This window comes from Hypomesus nipponensis, chromosome 5, assembly GCF_054491055.1.
Source record: "Hypomesus nipponensis isolate SF chromosome 5, ASM5449105v1, whole genome shotgun sequence".
Classification (NCBI taxonomy): Eukaryota; Metazoa; Chordata; class Actinopteri; order Osmeriformes; family Osmeridae; genus Hypomesus; species Hypomesus nipponensis.
Window position 1 is genome coordinate 6,397,444 of NC_140365.1, and position 19,767 is coordinate 6,417,210.

At 45.0% G+C, this 19,767-nt stretch overlaps 5 protein-coding genes and 1 long non-coding RNA gene across 11 annotated transcripts; 5 read left to right on the plus strand and 1 right to left on the minus strand.

Annotated features, from left to right (window-relative positions):
• The first annotated feature begins 6 nt into the window (after nucleotides 1–6).
• On the plus strand, nucleotides 7–3,532 carry qpctlb (glutaminyl-peptide cyclotransferase-like b). 2 transcript variants are annotated; one of them, XM_084698640.1, is made up of 8 exons: nucleotides 7–146; nucleotides 335–614; nucleotides 714–860; nucleotides 1,055–1,357; nucleotides 1,766–1,927; nucleotides 2,014–2,113; nucleotides 2,298–2,414; nucleotides 2,663–3,532. In XM_084698640.1, the coding sequence occupies exons 2-8, from the start codon at nucleotides 366–368 to the stop codon at nucleotides 2,806–2,808; spliced, it is 1,224 nt and encodes a 407-aa protein (XP_084554766.1). In that variant the 5' UTR covers nucleotides 7–146; nucleotides 335–365; the 3' UTR covers nucleotides 2,809–3,532. The 2 variants fall into 2 exon arrangements, with proteins under 2 accessions (XP_084554766.1, XP_084554768.1); XM_084698642.1 differs by having other exon boundaries at nucleotides 70–184.
• A 140-nt stretch (nucleotides 3,533–3,672) lies between these two features.
• sdhaf1 (succinate dehydrogenase complex assembly factor 1) lies at nucleotides 3,673–5,111 on the plus strand. Its single transcript, XM_084698472.1, has 2 exons — nucleotides 3,673–3,868; nucleotides 4,545–5,111. Exon 2 carries the CDS (start codon nucleotides 4,669–4,671, stop codon nucleotides 4,912–4,914), a length of 246 nt encoding a protein of 81 aa, XP_084554598.1. The 5' UTR covers nucleotides 3,673–3,868; nucleotides 4,545–4,668; the 3' UTR covers nucleotides 4,915–5,111.
• A 175-nt stretch (nucleotides 5,112–5,286) lies between these two features.
• On the plus strand, nucleotides 5,287–6,704 carry LOC146288155 (uncharacterized). Its single transcript, XR_014755198.1, has 3 exons — nucleotides 5,287–5,497; nucleotides 5,749–5,880; nucleotides 6,046–6,704. It is a non-coding gene; the product is annotated as an uncharacterized LOC146288155 (long non-coding RNA).
• A 1,481-nt stretch (nucleotides 6,705–8,185) lies between these two features.
• kcnk12l (potassium channel, subfamily K, member 12 like) lies at nucleotides 8,186–9,882 on the plus strand. Of its 3 annotated transcripts, none has more exons than XM_084698494.1 (3): nucleotides 8,186–8,522; nucleotides 8,867–9,470; nucleotides 9,525–9,882. In XM_084698494.1, exons 1-3 carry the CDS (start codon nucleotides 8,186–8,188, stop codon nucleotides 9,880–9,882), a joined length of 1,299 nt encoding a protein of 432 aa, XP_084554620.1. The 3 variants fall into 3 exon arrangements, with proteins under 3 accessions (XP_084554620.1, XP_084554621.1, XP_084554619.1); XM_084698495.1 differs by having other exon boundaries at nucleotides 8,867–9,440; XM_084698493.1 differs by having other exon boundaries at nucleotides 8,867–9,882.
• A 1,411-nt stretch (nucleotides 9,883–11,293) lies between these two features.
• Nucleotides 11,294–15,549, minus strand: ppm1nb (protein phosphatase, Mg2+/Mn2+ dependent, 1Nb (putative)). Of its 2 annotated transcripts, none has more exons than XM_084698066.1 (6): nucleotides 14,869–15,549; nucleotides 14,036–14,607; nucleotides 12,684–12,801; nucleotides 12,329–12,443; nucleotides 12,067–12,130; nucleotides 11,294–11,942 (listed from the first exon to the last, which is right to left on the minus strand). In XM_084698066.1, exons 1-5 carry the CDS (start codon nucleotides 15,260–15,262, stop codon nucleotides 12,082–12,084), a joined length of 1,248 nt encoding a protein of 415 aa, XP_084554192.1. In that variant the 5' UTR covers nucleotides 15,263–15,549; the 3' UTR covers nucleotides 11,294–11,942; nucleotides 12,067–12,081. The 2 variants fall into 2 exon arrangements, with proteins under 2 accessions (XP_084554192.1, XP_084554193.1); XM_084698067.1 differs by having other exon boundaries at nucleotides 12,063–12,130.
• Nucleotides 15,550–16,596: 1,047 nt separating this feature from the next.
• On the plus strand, nucleotides 16,597–19,738 carry rtn2b (reticulon 2b). 2 transcript variants are annotated; one of them, XM_084698069.1, is made up of 8 exons: nucleotides 16,649–16,749; nucleotides 17,446–17,465; nucleotides 17,955–18,165; nucleotides 18,271–18,409; nucleotides 18,556–18,625; nucleotides 18,718–18,764; nucleotides 18,884–18,942; nucleotides 19,148–19,738. In XM_084698069.1, the coding sequence occupies exons 2-8, from the start codon at nucleotides 17,462–17,464 to the stop codon at nucleotides 19,296–19,298; spliced, it is 681 nt and encodes a 226-aa protein (XP_084554195.1). In that variant the 5' UTR covers nucleotides 16,649–16,749; nucleotides 17,446–17,461; the 3' UTR covers nucleotides 19,299–19,738. The 2 variants fall into 2 exon arrangements, with proteins under 2 accessions (XP_084554194.1, XP_084554195.1); XM_084698068.1 differs by lacking the exon at nucleotides 17,446–17,465 and having other exon boundaries at nucleotides 16,597–16,749.
• The last annotated feature ends 29 nt before the right edge of the window (nucleotides 19,739–19,767 follow it).

A 19,767-nucleotide genomic window follows, 5' to 3' on the forward strand; every position in this document is an offset into this window, starting at 1 on the left:
CTCCGGCACATTTCAGTAGGTTTACGTTTCGATAGAAAGGCTATTCCGAAGAGACAGCTGGGTGATTTAGGCAGACCGGGAGATCAACAATTATAGGCTACGACACATTCCATATTTCAGCATGACGGTGCGCTTGCTTGATTCAGGTAGTTAAAGAAAGCAACAACTGAATACGATTATTGTGGTATGTTAATTTGAAATATGAATCGAATTGAATGTTGCAATTGAACGAACTGTTCATATTTTATTTCTAGTTTCATACGCAGGCAAAGGGCGTCCAGTCGTTTTGTGACATTAACCCCCCACTCTCTCTGTGTGGTGCCCGCACACACAGCATTTAGGGCATGGAGATCTACGATGTATGAATGCGCTGCAAGAAGATGTTGAGTACCGTTCGAAGGAACAGACCGGCGGGAGGCTGTCAATGCAGCGTGGGACGCTGTAACGGGCTCCGGATGTCCCGTGTTCGACTGCTTCTCATCTGTTTATGCGGGATGCTGGCCATGGCTCTAGCCCTTGGGGTTTCCCTCTCATCGTTTGAACAGAGCGACGATGATCTTATTCATGGTGACGACAGTATACATTTTCGTGAGCCAGACCTTTTAAGGGACAAGGTAAGTGGTTGAGAAGATGTTTAAATATAGGAAAATTCAAAACTAGGCCGAATTATGATTAAAACCTACTTACATGCTGCTTCTTATCTTCCAACGCAGTTGAGTCATAAACCCAGTAGACCCACCATCGCCCAAGTCAAGCGGCTGGTGGCTCTGGTGAAAGGAGGAAGGCTGTGGTATTTTCATCTGAGACCCATGTTGGTTGAGAGATTGCCAGGCACTAAAGGCAGCCGTATGGTGCGAGAGGTAAAGAGGACTTTATTTCAATATAGGCACCATAGTTTCCCAAGTGTACTTCACAGATAATCACAAATCACAGATAATAATGGCACCACCATAATAAGTGACATTTAACTTATGTCTATTTATTTCCGTGTTTCACAGAGTTGGTATTACTGGTATTGTTATTGTTACTATGGTATTTTACTGTCTGCTTTCAGCACATCTATTCCCATCTGGAGTCACTCTCAGCTGGTTGGTCATTGGAGATTGACACTTTCAACTCACCCACCCCAAAGGGACCAATCAACTTTTCCAACGTGCTGGCAGTTCTGGACCCCTCAGCCCCTCGCCGCCTGCTGCTGGCCTGCCACTACGACTCCAAAGACATCCCTGCCACCTCGAAAACCCCCGACGGTCCTCTCAGGAGATTTCTAGGGGCCAGTGACGCTGCTGTCCCGTGTGCTATGATACTGGAGATGGTCACCGCTCTGGATATACACCTCCGAGGGCTTAAACAACAGGTAAGATGTATACTTGTCCATTGGGGATGTGAGCAAACTTTGAAGGCTGCGAAGAAAGTGATGACTGGCCAGATCCTCTAAAGTTCCTGTCTGCAGCAGGATATCGGATGTCAGTTTTGCAGAAAGCTGCGGGAAAACTGATGACTGTGTCCACTGCCTGGCCAGCTGAAGTCTGTACCTTTCTTCAGGGTTGTTAGTCTATTCATAGAAAATCTGACCCAGGGTCACAGATGATTAATGGATTCTTATTTAATAATGAACACCAAGGGATTAGTCGCAAATATAACGAATATTTACTCATATTCTGGCTGGATTACACCATATCATCACGAGCTCTAGAATATTGTGGAGACAGAACGGTTCTCAAGAAATGTCCGTTCTTCTGTTTTGTGTTCCTGTTTGCTAAAGATGTCACAGGTGACCTTGCAGTTGGTGTTCTTTGATGGGGAGGAGGCGTTTGGGGAGTGGACCCCGGCAGACTCTCTTTATGGCTCACGTTACCTCGCTGACCAAATGTCCCGCAACCCCCACCCATCTGGAGCTAAAGACACCAACCTCCTTCAGGCCTTGGTAAGGCTAAGATGATTGAGAAGCTTGCATCTTTCTACCCTTTCTGAGCCTCATGATGGGTGCTAAATTGTCATTCTAATTCTCAGGATCTATTTGTTCTGTTCAATCTCATTGGTGCCCCGGACCCAACGTTCATCAGCCATTTCGACGACACAGTCCGCTGGTTTGATCGACTCATATTTATTGGTAGGAAGACCCTCCAGACCTTCTTGCTCTTCTAGCATTTGCGTTTAATAGGTGGAATGTCACTGAAACCGTAGACCATGACTCATGTGGAAAATACCTTCCTCCCTTTTCTGTTCCTGTCTCTGGTGGTCCCCCTCCCTCGTGCCTGCTCTCTGATGCGGTGGTGTTGTGTCGCTACCGACAGAGAAGAAGCTCCACAAGCTGGGTCTGCTGGCCTCCCACCCCAGAGAACAGAGCTATTTCAGGAAGGACATTCAGATGGGTCCGGTCGACGACGACCACCTGCCCTTTCTGAAAAAGGGTAGGGGAGCACACACAAACACTCATGGTTCGACTGTTGGATATTATATTTACGTGTTGAATGTCTGAGTAGGAGTCTGTTACACCAGTCCATATAGCCAAGGATAGGTTAGGGAAGCAGGGTTAGATTTATGAACTGTTCTTTCCCCTTGATTATCCTGAGTGCCCTCTGGCTTCCACTCTGTCTCATTAGTCTACTCCCCTTCCCTGTCTCGTTACCCTTTCCACGTCCACCTTCCATGCCTGCAGGTGTTCCCGTGCTGCATATGATCGCAACGCCCTTCCCTTCCTTTCTGCACACTCTGGAGGACACAACGCAGCACATCCATTCTGCGACTGTGGAGAACCTCATCAAGGTAGTGGTGGTGTTCCTGGCTGAATACCTGGGGCTCTGATCCATTAGGAATAATGTCCAAGGACTGTTTAGAACTTATGTTATATTCGTTCCAATTGGTTTGGTATAGATCAGAAACGTTCTCAAACAATAGCTACTGTAATGTTATTTATATGGTTAAACCCATACCAGTAAGTATGTGGTGGTAAAATGTGAACTGTAACATGATGTTGAAGACGTTCAAGATGATGATGTATGTAGTTGGTGAAAATACTTAAAATTATGTAATATCCCTTTTCCAACTACTCAGACTTTAAAATAGAAAACACATTGAGTGTAACCAAATCTATTGATGTCAGTGCATCTATTAGTGCACATATAAAGTAAAGATAATGCATTTTCTCTTAGTGCCAATCTCCAATCAACTTCAAACCTTAGCCCTATATTTAGTAATTAGAGTGGATTACTAGCTTAAGTTACTGGCTAATTAAGATGCAATTTATATTCTACTGTACATCATAGCGTCTATCGGTGATACATATGCTTTGACATAAGAAGGTCTGCAACACAGATAGCCTAAGGGTCAACACTTCATTCAGATACTACAAATCGAATTCAACCTCTTGACTGACTGCTTTGCTAATGAGTGAAATAACAATTTCGCACGTCCATATAAGGTATACTGTACTGTACCTTAAGCCTACTGAATTGCACTTACTAACCTGGTATCTACTGTAATGTTTATATTAATGTGCATTGGTTTTATGCAAAGTTAACGGTGGCTGTGCAAGATATATTTTGTTAAATAAAGATGACCTGCCAACCGAATAGCTTTGATCTATTGTTTTTAGGTGCAGGGATTGGCACCGTTTCATATTCGTGTAAGTAAAACAGCCAAGTCACTAGAGGGCAGTGTAATCCCATTGTAACAGAATCGTCGTCTTTAGGTTTCGCAACAAGAAACATGTTCACTGAGGTCGAGCAGCAGTGGTGCTAAAAGAGGACAAAATATATATCATTTTGAAGTCCCCCCTAGAATTTATAAGTGAAAGATCCTCTCCGTATATCAACCTTCCAGGATAACTGAACCATCTTTCTAGGTTGACATTGAGTGGTACAGGGTAAGTAGCGAAAGCTTAGGTTAGCTAGCCAACAAACCTTCAAACACAGAGCTAGCAGATACCTTGAAAGCTGTTGCAATATGTACCAGTTACATTTATTCATTTAGCAGACGCTTTTTACCAATAGCAGACGCTTTTTACCCATGTGAACTTACAAATAATCATGCTTTTAAAAATATGTCCAGTTTATCCTTCCTTATAATTCCATGCCACTGTAGGTTGTCAGTTGTATAATAATAACCATGTCACTGTGTATTGACTTTTATTATTCTTTAATTATATGTTGAATAAAAGATGCTTAAATGAAAAGGCTTAATATAAAAAATGCATAATTTAACAAAACTCCTCTTCATATATATTGTATATAGGGGATACTAAAATCAACATTGTTTTTTTATGATTAAAATATAGAGCTAGCAGATACCTTGAAAGCTGTTGCAATATGTACCAGTTACAATTATTCATTTAGTAGACGCTTTTTACCAATAGCAGACGCTTTTTACCAATGTAAACTTACAAATAGGCCTAGGGCATTTAAGGTATTTGTATAATCTATATGGGTAGCTTTGGACAAACAGGCGATTTTCATTAGATGATCATCTAATAACCTTAATTATTCTGTTGATAAGACTTCAATGTCATCTAACTTGAGAATGTATTTTACCCATTTTCTTAGGTGGCACTTGCACTGATGCTTGACTTTTGACAGACGTCAGTAGATTCCTCCCCCAGTCCAAATCTCTGGTTGGTGCTTCTCTAACACCGGCAGCAGCCACTCTCAGAGCCCAGTGCCTGACACTATGGTGCGTCACAGTAAACTGCAGAAGCAGGTGTTGTCTCTCTATCGACAGTTCCTCCGAGCTGGCCAGGACAAGCCAGGTTTCTTACCCAGAATACGGGATGAATTTCGAGAAAACTCACGCCTCAAAAAGACTGATGTCATGCACATAGAATACCTTTACAGGCGGGGGGAACGGCAGCTGGAACAACTGAAAGATGTGAACACAAAGCAGCTAGGCACTTTCTCCAAATCAAGAGAGAGCTGACTGATATATTTATTTTACACTCTATGATACATCTATATTGTTTGTAAGCAATTGTCAGTGCTGTATAAATTAATGATGACTTGAGTATTCAGCTTTGGGGTAGAGCATATTGGATGCTCTTATCGTTCAGATACACTTTGTCAAACTTCAATTGCATTAGTTTTCAGAATAAACATGATATATGATTACTGTGTCAATGAGTATCCTGTCATATTATTTGTAATAATTTAACGCATCCTTGAGGTCATTTTTTGGGAATACCCTGCTCCTGGCAATGTGTAAATTGCATCCTGTGACCACATTAACCACTAGGTGGCAGTAGGGAGTCAAATGATTTAAACGTAAATCAGAATACACAAAGAAGAAAATGTAAACAGGAAGTTGGTCTTCAAGGGGTGTGCTGCATTTTTTGCTTGCAAGATTATCGCGTTAACGTTGTTCTAGATTATAGTAATTAGCTACCAATATTTATAGTGTGCTACCAATTACAAAGTTAGCAAACTTAGTAAAACAGCAAATCACGAATATGTCAACGCCAACCAGCTCAGGGGGTGAAATGTCAAATTCGCAGTTAGTTCAACAGGTAAACAATGGCGGCTTCAGTAGAGGTGGTTTTCAACCTCTACAGAAATTACATTTAACATTTACCAGACGCTTTATCCAAATTACATTAGAATAGTTATATGATAACTTAACTGGTTAGTTGAAGCTGTTAAAATACATCAGGGCTTTTAGTCTAGCTGGACTAAGATGGGCCTAGTTATTTTTACATGTTAAATTGTGCACCTCTTACGTTGGTCCTCATATCTGTCCTTGTTCTTTTTAATTTCTCAGTTGGCTTTTCTGGGTTGGCTCCGTTCTGACGACGAAAAGGATAAGGGGATCTTGACGGCTGTCACAGGTATTCAGGTGGCACGAGAGCTCATGAACCGTATTACTGGACAAGGGAAAGTGGATGCCTTTAAGGTTTGTGTAATTTTAAAATGGACAAGATGGGATGAACGTGATCCTATGTTTACATAATGCCACACAGTAATTTGTTTGAATTTGATTATTTTTATCTAAGTTTTTATTTGAGTTAATATACAGTAAAAGTCTCACTGTTAACTCACTGTTTTTCCCTTCACACAGGGAGAATGTATCCAGAGCATTGTTGACTTTTTGCAGAAGAATCCAAATGCCTCACAGCAGGAAATCAACACAGAAGTGGAAAAGCATGTGCTGATATTTGCTGCTCGAGTACAAGCTTTTCAATCTTCCCCACTACTCTGAGACTGTCTTAGCAGTCTGTCTCTTCCTGTCTGTGTTGGGTATATTTGTGTTTTTGTCATTATTTTTGTGTGTATATGTCTACAGTGCTTTCTGAAAATGTCAACACTGTCTGTTGGCCACAAAGAGACCAACTGGGTTACATTACTCCATCACATTTCCACTGTATGTTTTAATTGAAAATAATCATGCTTTTAAATATATGTCCGTTTTATCCTTCCTTATAATTCCATGCCACTGTAGGTTGTCAGTTGTATCATAATAACCATGTCACCATGTATTGACTTTTATTATTCTTTAATTATATGTTGAATAAAAGATGCTTAAATGAAGAGGTTACATATAAAAAATGCATAATTTAACAAAACTCCTCTTCATATTGTATATAGGGGATACTTAAATCAACATTGTTTTTTTATGATTAAAATATAGCATGTCAGATGATAGGAAAAACATGAATCACGTAGATAGCGTCCGAGGATATGTTCCAGGTGTTATTAAAGCAAGTGTCATTACGTTTACATATGTGGTCTCTTTCTTCTACACCTGGGCACTTATTCCTGCCGAAAACAGAATCCAAAAAAGGAGGAGGCCCTAGCCTCTCACCCTACATCCAAGATTAAAGGAAGGGACAGACACAGACAACAATCAGGGGGAACAAAGCAGATCCACCCACTCTGTCTACAGAGCAGATGAGACAAAACTTTCCAGTAGCAGTGCACAACTTACTATATTTGATTTAATCATGAAGCGGCTTTCAGGTGCGCATTAAAAATATGCTAATGGTCAATGAAAGCATGGCAAAAACAACAACCTGTAGTTTGATTACAGCATAATATATTGAAAATGAGGAAAGTCAGAAGGAAACGAGAGTGAACATTGATTAGGCTGGAGGAGCGCTCCTAAAATCAAGAGATGATTACACCAATCAAGGTGACCAATGTCTCTCTCCCTCTTTCTCTCGCGCTCTCTCTATCGCTCTCTCTATTCTCTATCGCTCCCCCCGCACACACAAACACATACATACCGCCCGGAGTATTGTGTTTAATGAATATATGATGTCAACATTATAGTGCCGTTCACTTTTCAACAAAAAAAATGAATTCCCAAGTCTTACTTGATCACTTCTGACCGTGCAAGCAGTCTACTCTCAAAAGACCGTGGAACTCAACGCACGGTGAGTTGTCTTACAAAATTGCGGATGGAAGGATTCTGATTCTTTTAAACGAAAAATATTAGGTCGTATCTAAAATTGAGTTTTCATTTGCTTTCTTTTAAAGGCAATACAATCGTTTCTTAATATTAGTCAATTTGAGTAATTAGTTCTGTTACTATGATGCATTATCCAAAATCGTAAATAATTTTAAAACGGTCGAATCAATCTACCGTTTGTGCTGCTTTACTTTTTAGGCATGTTAAAGAATATTGTTTAACATCTATATGAGTTTTGTGGAGTCTATGTTTATGCATCTTCATTGGTTTAATTTATTTCAGGTCAGAACACAGACCAACCTATATTAAGAATATAAGTTGGTCAGAATATTAAGAATGCTAAACAATTTGTTGGAGGACGGAAATTTCCAGAGCAGTTGTATGGCCATTCAGCTGAATGGACATCAATTCACTGTGAAAGGCTCATTGGTACCAACCCATAATACCCTCCGGTCCAGATCTTCTGGCTTTTCCCTACCAGCCTATAGGACTACTCCTTGTGTGTATGGAACTATCCTTGTCTTATTCTGTCAACCTGGACACTTCCTGAACGCTTCTTACATTTACTCATTTACATTTTGTCATTTTTCTTAAATCACAGAAAGGCTTTTGGACAAACCGGCAGCTCTGTGATTTAAGCTTCCAACGGATATCTTTGTACGTATTGTAGTCAGTGCATTATGTGTTGTTGGTGGCTTGCTGTGTGTAGTGTATTAACAGGGAACGAACAGATCGGTGTGGGAGGTGCATGTTAGTGCAGTGGTGTTTCTCCGCTGGGCCAACCACAGTTATGGCTCGTAGGCGCGGTGGCTGCTGCTCTCGGCTGCCACTAAACGAGGACAATGCACGTTTCTGTCTCCTGGCTGGGCTCATTCTGTTCTACCTGATGTGTGGAGCGGCCATCTTCTCCGCTCTGGAGCGCCCCTCCGAGCTGCTCGCCCACCGTCTCTGGGACCAACAGCTGGCCAACTTCACGCGGCACCACAGGGTGAGCAGGAAAGACCTCCACATGCTGCTGCGTCAGTATGAAGAGGCCAACGGAGCGGGCATTAGAGTGGACGCACTCCGGCCCAGATGGGACTTCTCTGGAGCCTTCTACTTTGTAGGCACAGTGGTCTCCACAATCGGTGAGCTGGGCAACTGCTCTTTCTTTTCTCCCCCCTTTTAGACTGTGACAGGATGAGAACGTGTGGTTTTAGGTTTGTCTGTGGCAGAAGAGGATGTTTTAGGAGGATCAGAGTATTCTGAATAGTGAGAGAGCGTTGAGGCTAAGGTGAGCTTCAGGAGAGTCTGGTGCTGTTTTCCTCCAGTGGGTCTATTCTGGGGCATGAGGTCAATATGTGTCTCACTGTGATACCACTGCAATCTTTAATTGTGACGGAACAAACATCTATCTTTGTCTTTTTCTTAATTCCCCTCCTCTGTTCTCTACTCTTTCAAATTGTATGACACGATTTTCCCCACCTTCCAGGCTTTGGAATGACAACTCCAGCTACCATAGCTGGTAAAATATTCCTTATCTTCTATGGTCTCATCGGCTGTGCCGCTACCATCCTGTTCTTCAACCTCTTTCTGGAGAGAATCATCACCATGCTCGCCTATATCATGCGCTGGTGTCACGAGCGGCGACTGAGGCGAGCTGGTGTCGGCGGCTCGTCGGGCGGGGAGGAGCCCCACAGTGAGGAGGACAGTCTGGAGGGCTGGAAGCCGTCGGTCTACTACGTGATGCTGATCCTGGGGGTGGCCTCGGTGCTGATCGCCTGCAGCGCCTCCACCCTCTACTGCACTATGGAGGACTGGAGCTACGTGGACTCCCTCTACTTCTGCTTCGTGGCCTTCAGCACCATCGGCTTCGGGGACCTGGTGAGCAGCCAGAGGGAGCGCTACGAGGCCCAGGAAGCCTACCGCCTCGGGAACTGCCTCTTCATCCTCATGGGCGTGTGCTGCATCTACTCGCTCTTCAACGTCATCTCCATCATCATCAAGCAGACGCTGAACTGGATCCTGGCCAAGCTGGCGTGCCCGGGCCACTGTTGCTCCTGCCCGTGTCCCTCGCTGAGGGGCTGCTGGAGGCTGTGCTGCCCCTGCCTCCCTAACAAGCACTCCACCCTCAGGCCCCCGCCCGCCAGGCTCCGCCAGCAGCGGCTCAAACGCAACGCGGTGCAGCCCGCGCCGTCCCACTGCCCGGCGGGCCGGCACCGCTACACGGACGCCTCGGTGGAGACGGTGTGCGACAGCGAGACGGACGCCGGGGCGGGGCCCGACGGGGCATACGGCGTGGGGCGCCGGCTCTCTGGGGAGATGATCTCGGTGAACGACTTCACGGCCTCTAATAAGGTGTCCCTGGCCCTGCTGCAGAAGCAGCTGTGCGAGACGGCCCACCAGGGCCCACGCCAAAGCCAGGCCCGCCACAACGGCTTCTCCGGAGGGGTGGGCGCCTTCGCAATCATGAACAACCGCCTTCAGGAGACCAGTGTAGACAGGTAGACCCTTCTCCCCCCCCCCCCCCCCCCCCCCAGCCTGCCTCTGCTCCCGTCTAGCCACGGCGGACAACAAACGCTTTATTTAAAGTACACATGCACTGAAGAAACTAATGCACATGACTTTGGAATATCCTTCGGAGATTGTATTCTGGACCTGGATGGTCATTTCCGTGACAAGCTCATTCTTGATAAATCACGAAGAAAACCCATTTTAGAGAACCACAGTAACTTGCTGCCAAAGACCATACATTTACACCAGATTCAGAGATGATTGGAGATATACGACACTTATATTCTGATAGAGGCTTCTGAGTGAGACCCAACTCTGACATGAATTCCAGACATTCATCAATATCACTGAACTCCAGACGATACTTGAATATCCCCATTTTCTTGTGTGGAGATAAGCGTTGGACAGATGCGTGTCATTCAGAGAACATCAGTCTGGAGAGGGGTCTGACACGCTCAAGTGATTGGCTCGTGCCGAAGGCAATCAGACAGTGGGAGATTCTGAGGGCCTCTTGAGAGGAAGGCCTGATTCATGAGAGCACTGCAGATGTCCCCTGGGATCCTTAAAACAGCACAATGGTTGTGCGTTAGGGTCCGTCCACGATCAGTGAATAATGAGAGGTGGCTGTATTCTGTATTTGCATTCTCGGCACTCTGAAGTCTGCAGGAGCACCTGATGAATATGTATCGCTGTTTGAATGATGTGGCTTAATTACATATCCCTCAGAAGAATAGTATGGAAGCTGTAAGGACAACATTCATTATTCTGCAGATGGATCAAGGAGGGACAGTACGTTTTAATGCAGTGTCTCATTGAAGTTCACTGCAATCATGATGTATGTGAGAAATCATATTTTAAAAGGTAATGTAGTTTAGTGAGGCTTGGGACAAATGCCCTTATGTTAAAGAGTGCACCAGGGAGTGGGATACAAGCACAGTCAAGAAACCAGCATGTAGAAAAGACCAGGATGGTACAGAGTCTAATCAAATTGTGTGCAGGTGTGTGTTAATACGAAAAGCCATTTATCATCTGCTAGCTTTTTCATTACAGTATTATTATTAATATTGTAGTTATTATTAACATGTAGCTGTTATGTGTTGACTCAATGCCTATCAAAGCATCACTTTATACAAAGTGTCAGGGCGCAGAAGACAAGATTGGATGTCTTGCACACACTGAACACCAGGTTGCATCTAGAAGAGAAACATCTCTACCTAGTGGATATATTATAAACTAAACTGATTCAGGAATATAATTTCAGCTGTTTACACATTTGAATATTTTAAATAACAACAATGAAAATTCAGCTTGATTGGAGTTTGTTTTGTGTTTTATTTTGAAGAATCTACTGAAATGCTCTATATCAGTCAAATAATCTTTATTTAGGCTGAAAACAGTCATTACTTTAAACATTAAATAGCTATACACAGTATATCATTGAAGTACATATTCATGGAAATCTTGTATGATAAACAATAACATTTTACTGAGTCTACTGACTGCTTATGAACTGTTCATGGCTTGTCATGTAACATGTTAAATCTACTGTGAAAGAGGTCAGTAAGGCAGCACAGTACAGATCATGCAAACCAGACCAAACATAGGACTGAGAGGTTTGGGAACTTGTGGATAACAATAATCGCAAAACATCAATCTGAAATACAACCCCAAATATCACATCGTCAATTGTACTTCCATGACCTGCATTTTCCTGAAGTACTTTTATGAATCCAATTTTTAAAACATCAACCATCATGGTTTTATTAATTAAGACTGTAGTTCATAATGAATGATTATGAGGCAGACATTTGGTTGCTGTAACTACTGAGTCATGCTGATGCTGATCTATGTCCAGAATCATAAAAAATATCCCCCTTGTAGAAATATATTACATCTGTGGTTTCTTCAGTTTGCATTGTACCTGTTACTGTAAGATGTTCTGAGTTGATGAGACAAAATAATTCCTTTGACAATTCCTCTCGTGTGATTGGTCAGATTACCACAAACGGTTTGGTCACACTCCAAGAGATGGGCTTCTCAGGACCACCTACTCCCTAGATGAAATAAGACTGCTGTCAAACCATGGAAGAGACACTTTGTTTGAAATTCAGATGGTTTCTAGATCATCCCTGATGTAGTTAAACAACAGTTAGATGATGTTGCAGCTTACTTACTCACATTGGGTAGGGAAGGTTAGTGAGCCTCTTTCAGTTGATAATACGCAGAGATAATACAGTTCCTCCTGAAACAAAACCAGGACATTGGTAAGAGAACAAGCAGGTAACAACGTTTCCTGTTTTTTAAATACATCTCGTTTCTCTTTTTTCTACATCCATCACATGCCCCTTCTACATTGCAATTGATTATTTCTTTCACACACACACGCACGCACACACACTCACACACACGCACACACTCACACACACTCTTGTCGTCTTACTTGCTCTGCAGGCCTCCTCCAGGTGGTAGACCAGGGATGGCTGTGGACGCCAGCACCGTGAGGACAGACAGCAGATCAGGCTCCTCCCCTCGGCCACTCAGCTCCTCGAAGATCTCTGTGGAAGAGAGAACCCGTGTCAGCGCCCAGATTACAGTAAGTTCTCAGACAGATATAGCTGTTAATGTGGAGACTCTAGTGGATATGCATCCCAATGCACTTGTTATTTTTAAATGGGATTTGTACTGGATTGCCAGTATGAATACTCTTCAAGCTCGATAGAACGATTACATCACAGCTGTGGTGTTTTCAATGGCTGGGGAGTGTGTGTGTGTGTGTGTGTGTGTCATCTCTGCACCTGCCACTTTGGACTCCAGCAGGTCCTCCAGTTCGGCCTCTTGGTGCAGTGCCTCAGCTGACAGCTGGGGGGCGCCAGGGAAGCAGAGCAGCATGATGCTGATGTTGTCCAGACTTCCCTACAAAGGTAAGCATTGTTCCATCACAGTGAGGACATGCTGTTTGCATAAGAGTGCACATGTAACATATAAACAAACATGTTGAACAATAGTAGGATCTGGCACAGCCTTGAATTGCACAGCAATGTGGACAGCAAATCAAATAACATGCTGGCAATGTTTGTCCCTAAGGACAATAGTAATAATGTCACTCTTAATCAGAGCTGCGTGCTTTTTGTCCATCTCTGGAGTGCTAGTGAAAGGCTTAGTATCTGAAAGGCACAAGAAGGCTAATTGGTTCAGGTGGTAAGTAGGGCCCATTGCCCTCCCATTCTCTCTTGTAGACTTCTTTATCCATGTTGTCATCTCCAGAAGCTCAGTCCCTGTGTTTACCAGGTTTAGCCACAGGTGGCTTTGTTTAGGGTCAAGTGTGAATTGTGTTTAGTGTTGGCTGTAGTTTGTGAGTCTCTAAAGCTGTGCCTGTGTCTGCATGAAGAACAAGTTCCCCTGAGTAAAGGGCTTGGGTAAGCTAAAAAAAGCTGCTAACTCAAGCGGAAGGCTGATGGCCAAATTAACCTTTGTCTAACGTACACCCTGCTAATCTAAAACCACTTTGGTTCCTCTCCCACAACACCGACAGTTGCCGTTACGCCCAGCTAAACTAGATGCGCCATGAACTGTCGCGGTAAAGCGATGGGTTTGAGAGCGAGAGAAACGGTGACATTTTCAGGTCGTTGGGCAGGTCTAAGCTTGAGGGCTGTTATGCAACATTGAGGCCACGCTAAGACGGTGACACGACAGCCAAAGCCAGAGCAGCTCAATCACCCCGCGTGCACAAGGTTGCCAACTTGTCCCTCGCTGGCCTTCTTGTGGCCTCTGCATTGTATAATGAGATTATGTGTGTGTGTGTGTGTGTGTGTTTGCGTGTGTTTTAACCGATGTGGCCAAAAAAAGTCTATGGCTCTGTTAGAGGTATTGGATGTGTTTCCAATCATTTTTTGCACCAAAGAATTAATCTTGGGGATTATGCTATTACATAATAAAACATTCTAAGGTAAAAGTGTAACTGCAGGCTTTTTTGAAACTGCGTAAATATTGTAATGTGTGTCTTTGACTCAGGACATATATTTGTCAATCTCAGATTTTTTGTAATTTAGTAAATGTGGTAAATAGTTTTTCATGTTGACCAATGCTTCTCTGTTTATATTGTGTATCTCTTTCTCTATTTACCAAGCACATTGTCCCAGTTACCAACCTTATAGAGGCAGAGGTCGATGACTTGTGAGCAGACTTCCCTGAGGTCAGTGCAGACGCACAGCCGACTGCGGATGAATGCGCACAGCTCCTCGTTGGTGATAGTGTCCCACACCCCGTCGCAGGCCAGCACCAGGAACTCGTCTGCAAGGGACCGCTCCAGCACACACACCTCCGGCTCCGGGGACACCATCTGCTGGGTGGGCTCCCGGTTCTCCGCGCCCTTGTAGTTGAAGTCTCCCAGGGCTCGGGACACGGCCAGGGAGCCGTTGATGCGCTGCAGGGACACGGAGCCGCCGGCGCTCTCGATGCGCTCTCTCTCCAGAGGGTTGAAGGGCTTGTGGTCCTCTGTGGAGAAGCCCACCTGCCCCCCCCGGCACAGCATGGCCCTCGAGTCGCCACAGTTGGCGAAGTAGATGTAGCGCGGCGAGATGAGCGTGGCCACCACGGTGGTGCCACCGCGCTCCCAGCCCTCGCGCCGGGCCACTGTGTGCAGCTGCTTGTCTGTCTGCAGGAAGCCCTCGATGAGGCCTCCTCTCACCTTCTCGGCATCATCCTCAGGCCCGATGGCTCCTACACAAACACGCGCGCACACGCATGAAAACACGACACTACAAAGACATTACACATTTTCAGAGCATTACCACTAAATATCAGCTACATCAAGCACTTGTTATTGCTATAAATAATAGCAATAACTAAATCATGCAATCTCAATAGGACAGGATAAATTGAATATATAGAGGTCCAAATTTTCAAGCTGTTTCTGATGAGAAATGACAATGATGAAAGATGACGTGCCAAGAGGTACAGATCATTCTCAATCAGCGTCACCTGTGGTCAGGATCTGAGTCAGCAGATGTTGGGAGCAGTAATGGGCCACACAGTTGCCCGCATGACCATCAAAGACAGCGAAGAAGCTCCAGTCAGCCATTTGTCCGCCGAGCTGTGGCACACAGTTGTGGAAGTCCTCCATGTTGGCCCTCCAGCCCTGCATGCTGCCCAGGGCGTAGTTAAGACCCCATCTGGAGCAGCCCTCCTCGGTTAGCTTATCCAGAACAGGGCGGTCTAAGTAGGGACTGGGGATCACCTCCTCTGCCTCCCCTTCCGTTGGTTCGGCTCCCCCACGGCCTCCTTTGAAGAAGGAGCTGACCCTCTTCTCTGTCTCCTTCACCAGCTGCCGCACGAAAGCAGGCATCTCCACGTTGCCCTTCCTGGCTGTCCTCATGGCTGCTCTGTGCAGTGGACCAATGGGGATCTTCTTTCTCGTCGAGGGCTTGGCCTGCTGCTGGGAGCTGAGGCCAGCAGGCCCGGCTGCCTGGTGCTGAGCCTGAGCCGTGTTTGCGGAGTCCTGCAGCTCCAGGCCTCAGTGCATGGCTAACCGGACGGATGCTGTTTGTCTGGCTGATTGATTTTCTCCGTGACGGCTGCGAATCCTTCTCTCCCCGCCCATCTCCGCTCTGTCCTCTCCTCTCCCCAGCCTGTATTCTCTCAGTGGTTCTTTATCACTCCGCTTCTCATCATTGATCCACGCTAGGTTATTCCTCTCGACTGTTGTCCTGTGATCTCACCGTCTCCCTCTCTTTTTCATAGCTCTTCCTTCTTTCTCCAGCTCTCCCTTAGTCTTGTTATTTTCCCTTCCTTCCATCCAATTGGCTGGCTATTTCTGTGCACCAATCCGTAAGCGGAAAAGCTTGCCCCTGTCATGCATGCGCTATCACTCTTGTTCCCTCCCTCCCTCTCTCCCTCCCTCTCCTCCTATCTGCAGCTCTAGTTCTCATCCCTCCCCTTCCAGGTTGGTTAATCTCGACCTTTGATGAGGCTGGATTACCCAGCCTCTACTCCTGGGGATTACAGGCGCGTCAGCCCTCTATATACAGCAGCACATAGTACTGCATGTGGGAGAGGGGGAGGAGGGGGAGAGACACAGGGAGGGTAGGAGGGAAAAACGGAGAGGGGGGATGGAAGGGAGGAGAGTGAGAGTGAGAAGCGAGAGGAATGGAGAGGAGAGGAGGCTCATTTAATGCACAATGATGCTCCCTTTAGAAGATATGAGTCATGTGTTTGTTGTGCGTGCCTCGAGCGAAAGCTGTGAATGACGCACTTCGGGGTGGTCGCAGTCATTCATTCAGAACAATCAGACCTATATATATAGGTATTTCATATGCAAATTCCAAACCATATTTTGACATTTTTATATTGTGTTTGTCTATTTATCAATGGTTTGAAAAGTATCTTCACATTACTCTAAAATCATGTATGCATGCAGCAAGTCTGAAATGTTATGTTTAGGGTATGGGTAGTAAGTAATAGTAGTAGTAGTAGCAGTTGTTTTTACTAACCTCTCCCTCTGTCTGACGGGAGGAAGACTTATTTAGTATAATCAACCAATCACACTAAACCGGGGCTCTCTCTTGAGACCACGGAACTGTCTGCGCCCATGCACATGGTGATGTCTCATGTTCCTCAAGTTGTGTGTGTATGTGTGTGTGAGAGGGGAGACAGAGCAGGAGAGAGCGTGTGAACGACAGAGAGAGAGAGAGCTCAAACAGGGTATCCAATACAGGATAAAATTAGGCCAGCCAGACCTTATACTGCTGACAGGGCTGGGGTGGCCAAAAAAAGCCTGGGGACCGGGCTCATACAGTGGGAGTGCAGGGGGCTTAAGGAGAGGGCTAAGCAGCAAGACAACAGCTGCTGAGATGGCCACCAAAGGTAAGCTGGCAAAGGGTGTGTGATTCCAGGTAGAGTGGACTATAGAGGGGGGGAGGAAGGGGCTGGAGGAGTGTAGCTGGGGGTGAGGGATCTAAAGAGGGGACCTCCTAGGACCAGGTCAGTTGGAGCCAGACTGACCATTGAAGAATCTGTAGCTAGATAAGCTCAAGATCGCTACTGTAACAGCACACCGAGTTAGAATTGAATTCAGACATATAATGAACGAGAAAAAAGATTGTTTTAACAGAATTGCACAGTAGGAGCCTTCACCTCCTCATTTGGCTCCGTAGATTGATGACTGCTCTGAGATTTAATCTGGCCTGGCCATGTTGAATCACCCCGGGTACAGCTGTTGTGGATACAATACAGGGTTAAGTGTTATAGGGACCGAGGAGGAGCTGTATGTATGGGCGCAGGATTCCTTGATGTTAGTTTTAATGAGATAATTACCTCTCTAGATTTACACTGGGGTTAGGGAGCTCATTTGAAGCTTCAGCTGTTGTGGGCAGTGCTATACCAGCTCTAACAGGGCTAAACAAATCTGCTAGCACATGCCTCTCACTGTGTGTGTGTGTGTGTGTGTGTGTGTGTGTGTGCGTGTGTGTGTGTGTGTGCTTGTGTGTGAACATGTCTGTGCTCTCCTTTCCTCTCCCTCTGATGGGAAATATAAATCATTGACATACTGCACACATCAAGCTTGGGAAAGGTAGTTATGTGTAAGTAGGTATTATAAGTAGTGATTTTGGTGGTGAACATCTGTATCTGTGGCTGCTTCTGTCAACACAGTATGTTAAGTTGGTTGCTACGGAAGCAAGCTCCAGTTGTCACCCTCAATATACAGTATCATCAATGAGGGATCACACAGTAGCCATATCTGGATTGCTGTCCTCGATTTATATATATTAAACTGGTTTATATCAATCACTCTTTATTGACTCTTGATTCTAAATCATCTTAATCATTTAAATCATAACAGCAGTATGTTTAGCTGGACTAATATCATCATTCCAACCATCAGTGTAGAAGAAAAATGGGTTTGACTCTCACACAAACAAAAACAAAAGCATTCCATGCTAAATCCTTGAACTGTGCCTACACAACAGTACATCAGTCTGTCTCCCTAGATCACTATAGATTCATTCAAAACAGTCAGGGCCACTTTTCATTTGCTCTCTCATTCATAAACCCATATTGCCTGTGGCTAGTTGTGGAGCTGGTGTACTGGAAGAACATGGGGAAGACAGGAGTGGTGTTCACTGGGCTGGTGGTAGGCTTGGCCAGCCTGTTCCAGCTCAGTGCCCTCACAGTGCTGTCCTACCTGGGCCTGGGCATCCTGTGTGTCACCTTCCCCCTGCGCTTCTACTACAAGTTGTTGGAGCTCCTTCGCTGGAACCCTGAAAAGGAACAGCCCTTCCAGTGAGTCCAGACCTCTGTCCTTGAGGAGAAACCACCATGCTGTTGTTTAGAGTGTCGTATCATTCATTTAGAGTACATACTTGAGTGTGTTTGTGTTTCCCTTAGGTCCTACCTGGATGAGGACAGCTCTCTGACGAATGAAGATACAGTGGTGTTGGTGGAGAAGGCGGTGCTGCTGATTGCGTTTGCTCTTACGGAGCTCAAACGCCTGCTGTTTATTGGCAGCATCACGGATTCAGTGAAGGTCAGAGGTCACCGATCACATCTTCTACTGTAGTACCCTTAAAGGATTTGGATGTTTGGTGTTTCAGGAGCGTGTTAGACTCAGTGGTCCACAAGTCTGTTCCACATATGAAATCAAACTATCTTCCCCACTTTGTTGTTCTTCAGTTTGCAGTGTTGTTGTACCTGTTGTCCCATGTGGGAATACTGACCAATGGACTGACCCTGGTGATTGCTGGTAAGACTCAACCGGTCCACATCTACATATGATATTCCTTTCCTCACAGATGACTCACACAGATGACTCATCAATTCATTCTCTTTTCTCAGGTGTCATCTGCCTCTTCTCTTTTCCGCTACTTTACAAAAAGCAGCAGGTAAGGCTGCAGAATGGTCATCGTCGACCCTGGAAGCCATGACTGGGACACATCTAAGAAGCACTGTTTGACAGCATCCACTGGGAAGTTTGCTAACTAGCTCTTGTTTTGGGTAACAGGGACGGATAAAGAGGCTGGTGAGAGTGGTCAAGGGTTTCCTGAGGAGAATCAAAAACATGTGAGCCCATTTGACTGTGAAGATGTTCTAGTTTTTCTCATGTTTATTTGTAGGCGCACACCCTATAGGGACATTAAATATTCAGTTTTCCAAAATTCAGGTCAAAACAGTCCAACAATTCTAGATGCCATGGATGAAAGACTACTAATCTCATGACATTAACTGTCATTTTCAAGCCTATATTTCTCGTTTATTGTTTTCACAGGTTTAAGAGGATGTACAGAAAGATCAGACCCGTTTCTGTCCCTGCTCCTGACTCTGACCCTGCCGCTGCCCTTGCCCCTGTGCCAGCCCCTGCCCCTGCCCCCGCCCCCGCCCCCGCCCCCGCCCCCAAACCAAAACTGAAGTCCAAGTGATGAGTAGAAGGGGCTGCAGCAGAGGAAGGGGTCACTCACATGTCTTATCGGGCCACCTGGACTGTCCTGGACTGCTCTGGATAAGGCTATAGGGACCTAATGGGGGAGGGGGGAGGTTTGATGGAAGTGCTTTTGTTACCATTTTCCCATATTTGTCTATTAACGGGAGCAAGAATGAAAACTCTGATTTTGGTCTCGGCACATAGGCTACTTACGCTCCAAGAAGATGCAATATTTGGAGTGGAAGGCACTTGGTCAAATGGGTCAGGGAGATTTTTATATCACAAATCAATCGCAATCACAAAATACTGAATGGCTGGACTAAATCTGATTGTGTGGTTACTGTAACTGAAACAAACGCGTGTTAAACTGCATTTGTTCACGTTTCTTCCATTTGTGCAAACCATTCTGATTGAATAAATATCTGAACATTTCTTGCATACCGTTTTACTGAATATCTGCTGCTGAG